The sequence below is a fragment of the Mya arenaria genome, chromosome 4 (assembly GCF_026914265.1).
Source record: "Mya arenaria isolate MELC-2E11 chromosome 4, ASM2691426v1".
Classification (NCBI taxonomy): domain Eukaryota; kingdom Metazoa; phylum Mollusca; class Bivalvia; order Myida; family Myidae; genus Mya; species Mya arenaria.
In genome coordinates, this window is record NC_069125.1 from 18,815,402 (window position 1) to 18,825,704 (window position 10,303).

General features: G+C 34.1%; 1 protein-coding gene across 1 annotated transcript; it reads left to right on the top strand.

Annotated features, from left to right (window-relative positions):
* Positions 1-9,865: 9,865 nt before the first annotated feature.
* Positions 9,866-10,303, top strand: LOC128230675 (collagen alpha-2(VIII) chain-like). The gene has a single exon (XM_052943120.1). The coding sequence runs from the start codon at positions 9,866-9,868 to the stop codon at positions 10,301-10,303; it is 438 nt and encodes a 145-aa protein (XP_052799080.1).

Sequence of the window (10,303 nt, forward strand, 5' to 3'; positions counted from 1 at the left end):
ATATATATTTGTTCGCTCGTCGCTCGCTCCTCTTTTTTGCTAAATGCAAAATAAATATTTTTATTATTTTTTCGCTCTCTCGCCCCATTAATTTTTGGAAAAAATCCGATGAACAAGTTATCAATTTGGTGTGGCCTTAGTATGTATTTACACAAATAACTGGTTATGCGACTGTGTAGCATCAAACCGTTTACACTTGTGTAAGTACATACTAATAATCTTTAACCATTACTAAATGCTTATTATACACTTTCACAATTATAATCAAAGCGCGTTAAGCTTTAATAGGAGTTCGTGAGTATAATTGTGCAAAGCCGAATGGAACGGAAAGTATGTGAAGATTTCTCAGTTTGTCTTAGTGATTTAAGCCCATCTTGAGCATGTTGCATATGCATATTTATAAACCATTTATATATATAAATATGTTCATTTTATCCACTAGTGACATAGACTGATGGCAATATTGAGATCAATAACATCAATACAAATAGGGAATATATAGTATGTTGGTGATTCGATCGAGACAATTTTTGCGCGAGGATCCTGTCAATGTAGAAAGAAACCTTAACCATTAACTTAATGAACATGTCAAATGCAATTCGTTGGATGCATATTTTAGCGGTCATACCCTGGTAGTAAATTTAATACGACTCAGTCATGTTTAGAGTGTATAGTAGAGTTTCCTAAAAAAATACCTAAATGCTTTATCCGTTGCAGTGTATTGTTTACGAAACAAAAGTTCCAGATAAGTTTTCATTTGTAATTGACTATTACTTCATATCTTAATAGTAATTATTTGGGTGTTCCAAATACTAAATGAGTATTTAAAGTGACTGATACTACATGGTTTTGATTTAATTGAGTATCAGCATAAACATTATTTGCGAATGAATTCATAAGCAAGCATATACTATCTTAAGCTCACAAAACCTAGCAGGCCGAAAGCCTTTCAACTCTTTCAGCGCTTTGATTACTTTTTAGGGTTCATCGGAATATGGATGCTACGGAAAGAAAATGCGTCTTTTGTATAAAGAAAACTCTGTCGGTAACCTTAATTTTACAATTAATACTCAAATGCAGACGGTTCTACAAATTCGTTATCGATATGAATTAGTTAAAGTTGAAAAGGGTTAATCGCAATTTTCGTGTGATTGTACGATAATATTGTATTGACGAAGACACGAAACAATTCGATCATTTTTTAAATTAAATATTCTTTAAGATTTCAACATCAATTGCTTGACAGCTATGTAAGGTTGGCATGTTAAATATCTCAAAAGGCAGTACAAATAACATTCACATTATGAAAGGCAAGGTTTAAAAGAAAAAAAATGTATGTGACTACAATATCTAATCATTTATGTTCCTAATTGCGAACATTCAGTGGATAAATGGTAACATTATTACAGTGTACATGTATAATATCCAAATACATTTAATTTCTCTTACAATTCGTTTGACGGTCATCCCAAAGGAGAGCTAAGATTGAAGCCAATATGAAATATAGAGCACACACGAATTTAAGGTTTTGGAAAGAGGAACAGTCCATAGTTTCTATGGCATATTTATGGAAAAAAAACTGTTATCTTACGACTTCGTGAAGTGAATTTGTTGCAGGTTAAAGAAACTTATGAGAAATAATGATAATTGGGCAAATGGCTACAATTTGTTAAGAAAACAATCAGCCAACAACTGTTAACTATGTTTCTCTGTCATATGCTAAATTGCAAAACAGATTCCGATAGGTCCGAGGCCCTGTAAAGAAGTTGGATGATGGTGAGACTGTCATATTTGTGCATATCTTTGTTATTCTAAATGATAAATATACTATCATTTCGTACACTAGTCATTTGAATAGCTTTGAACTTGTCTAACCTTATGACATGTTGTTTTAAAGCGCGACCTTAACGGTAAGTTTGGCAATACCACAATGGACATTGTTAACCTAAACAATCCACAATCGGGCCTCACTATTTTTCTGGCTGAACATCAAATTACTTGTTCCCACACAAATACCTTCATTTCTGAACAAGACCTCACCGTAGAAACACTACAGATATGAGACTCGCTATTCTGCTTCTGGCTGCGGGCGGCTGCTTGGTTGCTTCACTTCCGGTTGAACCTCAGGGGAGACAACTATTCTTGCAATGAAATCGCAAAATATAATTAAATACTCTTCCATGGCCCTGTTTTGACAGTTGTCTTCTTAGGTGAGTGGACTAAGTTATTGTTTTATAATTTGTTGTGATCAGGCGGACCGATTTTAATGCGAGCTTTTGCCTGAATACTTTTTCTACGCGAGGACATAAATATGAGTGCCAGTCTGTGCATATTTAAAATTATATTTCCGCTATGGGTTTTTTGCGGTACCAATGAAAATGCCTCATTAATTGTTCATGCAAACGAGACCTTTCTAGTCAAATCGCTCACGAATATACAGCGAGTGTACGCACTTATGACATGTCCACGAGGTGTCTCTCCGAATAAGACAACGCGAACTAAAGCGAGGAGTTTTGTAATTGTTCTTTAATTTAAAATATCAAATATATTCTGAACTCAATAACAAATCCTACTCCCAGATATAATGCAAGAACATATACCGCAAACAGTGCGTATTTTTGTTTGTTTAAGCACGATCTAAATCATGCTTAGAAGATTTAAGTTTACTGTTCACAAGTGCAAAGGAAGGATTTTGACCTATTTGCCAATATTGGCTAGACCATTCCATATCTCAATTTGATTTAAAGTCCCAAGATGGACTGGTTTTGCAATAGGTGTTCGAAAAAATGCTTTGAATATTATTTTGCAGTATCAATTATAACAACAAATTATTCTGTTAAAATGTTGATACTTTCATTTTGATCTTTATGTGAATTCATTCCTAATTGAAAAAAAGCAGTGTTTCCTGGTTACAGTTTAAAGGTTACACCCTCCTTTTCATTCAGTAATCCTTTTCATAAGATTTACATAAAAAAACAAACTTTTTTAACTCGTTGTGTGCTGTTTAAAACGACAGCGGCTGCAATGTTTCTTTAAGATCAAGGGTACAACAAAAAGGGCTCATTTTCTTGTTTTTATTTTATCTTAATTTTTAGATTTCCTGATATATAGGTCTCGGGCTTACGCTAAACCAAAAATGTATTTAGCATTTTCCTTATTGTGGTATCTGTTGTCATTGGATATATGATATACAGGGTTGGACTTGTAAGCAACGCTAGTATCTGCTTATTGGGGTTAGTCAAGAATTTCGAAAATGATAATAGCCTAATTCAGGGGCGGTTCCAACAATTGACGTAAGAGTGGGCGTATCTTAGGGGCGCAACCTTTTGACATACGCCCCTACCTTAGAACCGAAAGTATATGGCATAAACTTTTTCCAGGGGGGTTGAGGTTACTCCCTCAAGAAAATTTTAACAATTTTAGACTTTTTTTTTTGTTGAGATAAAAAGTAAACTGAGGATTAGTGGCATTATGCACAGATCAGTGTTTTTTCTAATTCTTCGGAGGATGTGGTGTTGGGGGGAGTGGGGGGCATTTTTAAATGCCTTAAAGTCTTTGCGCAATCATGGTGTTTACATAACCCGTAAGTGCATTAAGCCCAACACACCCTGGACCGTTTCTTACAAAGTGGGGTACTACGTCGATGCATTACATATACTTAATACATTTGTAATACATTTGTAATATGTTTGACGTGTGCGACTTGAGTAAGGATTTTAATTACTGCATTTGGAAAAAACACTTTTCATATAACACGTTTTAGAGGCAATTATCACAATAAATGTACTCACTTTTCAGCTGGAATTTGATCTCTTTTCAGTGTTCTTTATTTTATATATACATTTTATTTTCAGTTATTAAGCCATGCAAACAGGCTTCTTTGGGACGAAAACTATAAATACTGATGAACTGTTAAACCATAAAACTTGGTATATTTCTGAAATAATGCATTAGTATCAGCATATAAAAATTATCATTAACACGGATGAATATGAATTGTCTGAAATGAAGTGTAAACATTTAAGCGTTTTACATATGTAGTTAAACCCCAAGAGGTCACAACTTAACTTAAAATACTTAAATAGTAGAAAGACCAATTAAAATAATGTTTAGTTACTCAGGTACCACTGTTTTTGATTCTTTGAAGCCCAGTAATGTGAACAAGTATTTACATTTAGTATAAAGTTTGTTCAACAAAACAACGTTGTTGTTTTTTTATAAAGTACATGTATATTCAACAAGTACAAAATTGCTGTAGGAGACAGCAAAAAAGGCTCGCTCTAAAACGATCCATAGCAATGGTCAGATAGTGTTTTGTGAGGGGGCGAAATGGGCAGTTTCAGTACTGACACATGGAAATTTTAATCAGCCTAGGTTCGTTTTATAACATGTATATAATGCAAACATGGATGAGTTCACAAATCGTATTCAAATAATGCAGGACAACTTTCAAGCTTTATTTTTACTTTAAGACAGATTTTGAGTAATATACATTAAAACGTTTTGTAATGAGAACTTTGTTAGAAGAAATAAAAAGCTGCACTTTGTGTATTTTGAACTGCTGAAATTAAAACGAATAGGCACTATAAATTACTATAAGGCTTATTTGTTCTAGTCATGTTAGTCATGAAACAATGTAAAATGGAGCAATATGAACTGAGAAATAAAAAGTGGCACTTTTATTCAAGTATTTTACTTATCTTATTTTCGTACAATCAAAGTTTGATTCATATTTATAGTGAATTCAAACATTTTGGTCATTGTTATAAGATTCCCAGACGACGCATATTGATTATTATTTTTTCGATCGTATGGTATTTTCTTACCAGCCTAAGCGAAATCCTGGCAATCAAATGGGATCATACGGTATCCGACTGACCGAATTAAATACAAACCATAGCCACGCGTCTTTGATATTATCACCGCTCGTGCTCTGACGTCACAAATTGTACCTTTTGATCTGCAGCCGACACATTCCAACAAATGTGTCGTTAATTTTCGAAGGTTTTTGTTTGGATTTCAGTTGATTGGACTTATTAAAATAGGGCGAAATAAATAACCATAGATAATTGCGTATAAATTATTGTTACAATTAATGAAATGTGAATTGGAACCTGGCAGTTAGCCTGCATGAATTTCGCAAAGCCTATTAATCGTAAGAAGCCTGCATGATATACACAAAGCCTAATCGTAAAAAAGTAAGTTTTATTTTGGACATGAATAAATAACACCGCGAGCTATGATCCTAAATACTTTCATTTTAAAGACTGTAAAATATGTCTGTTGTGGTTAACCACGTGTTAGGACCGTAAACATGCGTTTGCCAATTTGAAGTTATCGGACAAGGGTTCGCCGCCCTCCGCCATTTTGTTTTTCCGTTTAGTACATAATAAGGAATTAAAGTTTATTTTTCGGGGTCATAGAAAGGAAAACAACGAACATAATGACGATAGAATTAATATTTTTTTTTACGATAGAATCAATTTTTTTTACTTTTATGTCTAAAATAAGATTAGGGTTGGCGTAGAAAAAATATGGTCGGTCGGGTTACCGGAAACACAGGTATTATTTTTTTGGCAAAATAGATGATTTCAAATTTTTAAAAAGACATGCAAAACAAATGGTTTTTTTTTTAATATGTATAACATTGACATACAAATGAATGCTTTCAAAGGGTAAAGAAGCAGAACAATTTGTAGGAACAGTTTAATGAAATGAACATTTGTTGCAAATGTGCGAGGTATTTACATTTTATTCTAGCAGTTCGATGATAACGAATGGGAATGATCATTTCAGAATTTTAAAAGCAATGAGAAAGGATGATTGAAAAGTTTTATAAATGGAATAAATTTAGTTGATTCCACAAATGAATGTTATCATAGTGTAACAAAAGTTCAACGGAAAGGTTGGAATACAATAGAGTGACATTATGAGCATTCATTTAAAGAATAAAAAAGCAACTTTATACACAGTTTTATACATTGGCAAATAGTTATTGAAAACGAAGAAAATGTTTAAAGTTACATGTAAGAAAATGAAATGATCATATTTGAAGAACACGAAGAAACATGCAACAGCTATTCCAGTACAACATATATCTCACAGGGGAAAAACAATTATTATAATAGTACATGAATGTGTGTGTTTGTTTAGTAATTTGACCTTAAAAGGGTAAAATTGCTTCTGCAGTATTAAGAAACAGGAATTTATAGCATGTAAATCAAACTGCGTCGTCAGAGATTATACAACATTTTGGCCAAAGTGCTCTTGGAGATCAATATTGAAAAGCAGTTAACAACAGCATGTAAATCAAACAGCGGCCTTCAACCGTTAGACTATATACAACAGTTAGGCCAAATTACTGTTAGAGATCAATACTGAAAAGTAGTTAACAACAGCATGTAAATAAACTGCGGCCTTCAATCGTCAGTGATTATACAACAGTTTGGCCAAATTACTGTAAGAGATAAATACTGAAGAGTAGCTAACAATAGCATGTAAATCAAACTGCAGCCTTCAAGGGTCAGACATTATACAACAGTTTGGCAAAATTACTGTTAGAGATCACTAATGAAAAGTAGTTAACAACAGCATGTAAATCAATCTGCGGCCTTCAACCGTAAGTGATCATACAACAGTCTGGCCAAATAACTGTAAGAGATCAATACTGAAACGTAGTTAACAACAGCATGTTAATCAAACTGCGGCATTCAACCGTAAGTGATTATACAACAGTTTGGCCAAATTACTGTGGGATACCAATACTGAAGAGAATTTAACAATATCATGTAAATCAGACTGCGGCCTTCAAGGGTCAGAAATTATGCAACAGTTTTGCCAAAACACTGTAAGAGATCAATACTGAAAATAAGTTTACAACAGCATGTAAATCAAACTGCGGCCTTTAACCGTCAAACATTATATAACAGTGTGGCCATATGACTGTGGGGGATCAATACTGAAGAGTAGTTAACAAAAGCGTGTAAATCAAACTGCGGCCTTCAACCGCCAGAGATTATACAACAGTTTGGCCAAATTACTGTAAGAGATCAATACTGAAAAGTAGTTAACAACATCATGTAAATCAAACTGCGGCCTTTAACCGTCAGACATTATACAACTGTGTGGCCAAATTACTGTGGGGGATCAATACTGAAGAGTAGTTGACAATAGCATTTAAATCAAACTGCGGCCTTCAACGGTCAGAGATTATACAACATATTGGCCAAATTGCTGTTGGAGATCAATACTGAATATTAGTTAACGATAGCATGCAAATTGAACTGCTGCCTTTAACTGTCAGAGACTGCACAACAATTTGGCAAAATTTTACTGGTGATCAATATTAAGAAATCAGCAACAGGAGCATGTATATCAAATTAACATTTCAAATGAATATATTATAATGATACTGCATTTTTACAAAAAGAAATGAAACATAATTGTATATAGTTAGCTACATATTTACTGATTGTCTTTAATTTCACACATACAAATTTAAATTAATGTCCATAAAAACATATTTAAAAGCAAGCTGTGTATTAATGTGCACATCATGTTAATATTGGTGACAAAATGCAGAAAGTTCAAAAACGAGGCGTGCAAAAGTTGATGTGTCAATGGTTGATAAAATAGATTTAAATGAACCTGTTCAAAGTTTGTTCAACATGTTCGAAAGTAACAATACTAAAATGAGCAAAAGTTGGTGTGTCAATAGTCATTATTTAAAGTATTTGTTAGGAAAAATCGAAAGTTCAAATACAAAGTTGTGCAAAAGTGGTTGAGACAATAGCCATTATGAGGGATTTGCTCTTGTGCAAAGTATTTCATAGCAAAAATCAAACGTTCAAATACTTGTGCAATGTCAATAGCTGTAAAGCGTGATTTGCACCTGTGGGAAGTATTTGTCGAATATGGAAAGTTCAAATACTAAGGTGTGCAGAAGTTGCAATGTCAATAGCCATTATGAGTGTTTTGCACCTGTGGGAAGTATTTGTTAGCAAAAAAAGAATGTTTAAATACTTAGGTGTGCAAAAGTTGCAATGTCAATAGCTGTCAAGAGAGATTTGCACCTGTGGGAAGTATTTGTTAACAAAACTCACAAGTTTAAATACTAAGGTTAGCAAAAGTTACAATGTCAATAGCTGCAAGGAGTTATTTGCACCTGTGTGAAGCATTTGCATACATGCCATATCCCCCGGCGGGGGGGGGAAATCCCCCGGAATTTCGACCAATCCCCTGGTCCCCCGCCGGGGTTCCATGTCCCTTGAATTTTTTTTTTTTTTTTTTTTTCAAAACTTGCTTAAGGTTGACAGTGGAAAGCATCAATAATATTATGAGTGTGAAATTCCATGAAGGACCATGATGACTTAGTCCAAAAAATATTGTAATTTGAATGTATTTCTGTATTTATTCTTATATTATAAATGCAGATATTGCGCAAATTTTCGTCGCGTAAAAATCCCCTGGTGTAATATCAAAATCCCCTGGAATTCAGACCAAAATCCCCTGGGAAGCTTCTCAGAAATATGGCATGTATGCATTTGTAAACAAAAAGGAAAAGTTAAATTACTTAGGTGTGCAAAAGTTGCAATGTCAATAGCTGTAATGGGTGATTTGCATCTGTGGGAAGTATTTGTAAACAAAAATAGAAAGTTCAAATACTAAGGTTTGCAAAAGTTGCAATGTCAATAGCCGTAAGAAGTGATTTGCACCTGTGGAAATTGCTCTAACTTCTTCATATTTTGACCAATTTCGATAAAGTTTGATATTTAAACCCTTCATGAGGCACTTTCCAATATTTATACAAAAATATTATTTAAATTTCTCGAAAACTGGATTTCACTTCGATTTCCGATCTTTTTATGAAAAATAGCTCTAACTTCTTCATGGTTTTACCAATTACAATTAAATTTGAAATATAAACCCTTTATGAGGCACTTTCCAAAATGTTTACAAAAAAGTAACATTATTAATTAAAATATATGACTTATGAGTGGATTTCACTTCTCGAAATCTGGATTTCACCTCGATTTCCGATCTATTTTCGAAAAAAATCGAAACATTGCTCTAACTTCTTCATTTTTTGACCAATTTCAATAAAATAACATAAACCCTTCATAAGGCACTTTCCAAAATGTTTACAATAAAAATAATTTATTAATAAGAATAAATGAGTTATGAGTGGATTTCACGTTTTGCGCGAAATCCACTGGTTCCTGTATCACCCGGCACCACATGCGTAGAATTACTTTGCGCATGCTTAAGAATTGAAAGGAGTTATTGACCTCCGGGCCCTTGTTTATACGCCTCGAAATCGACAGTTTACATTATTTCGTTACACTTTTTGCCAATTAGGTAAAAAAACAACATTTTAACAAAAAATAAATAGAAATCACTCCAACAGTAGTCAAAATAATATTATTCTCTAACTCTATATTTTCAACAACACTTTTCTGTGCATACACTTACAATCGAAAGGCTAAAATCAATCATTTCCGTCTCCAGTACGATCTCATAAACCAATCATTAAAAAAAGGTTATAACAATGAAATAGTTCGGCAATTCAACTTACGTTTAATTATTTTATGTGCATAAGAAACAACAGTTTATTTTTTCATGGCCTATTAAAACAATTTCATGTATGGCTTTTCACCAAAAGTGATCAATGTGATCCATTTCGTCTCGAGGGAAGTTTTAGGAGTTGTTTAGATATTTCTGAAAATTATAGACAACGTGTATATGAGAAATGGGGCAACGAAATAGCGATTTAGCGTGCTCTAACGAAGCATAGCACAGACGTGTAGCGGGGGTATCCGACAACGAGTAAGGTCTAGACACATTATATCTGTTGTCTTCGAACAAAATGTTTATTTCAGACCCAGTTATCGCCTTCAATGCTCACACGATAGTGGACAAGTCTCCGACCCAGGGCCAAGTGATCGTCTTCAGCAACCCGTTGTACAATATTGGGAGCGCCTACGACAGCGGTGCAGGAATCTTCACTGCACCTGTCACCGGCGTCTACTTGTTCTCGGCACATTTCTGCATTAAAAACACCCAAGATTGGCGTTATGCATTCGTCATAGACAGTGAGATGAAGGTCATAAAGGGAAGAAATTATGAAGCTGATGGTTACGCATGTTCCTCGGCTACTGCAACCGTGGTTCTCAAGCAAAACGAACGACTATGGGTGGAGTGCACATATACCGATACAGACGACGTTTTCCTCAATGATGACAGTACTTACTACAGGAACACATTCTCTGGTGCTCTTCTTCACAGACTGTTGAATTACCCGTAA

Bases quoted from the DNA above. Each gene is read 5' to 3' on its own strand.
- LOC128230675 (XM_052943120.1), top strand. From the start codon at position 9,866: ATGTTTATTTCAGACCCAGTTATCGCCTTCAATGCTCACACGATAGTG.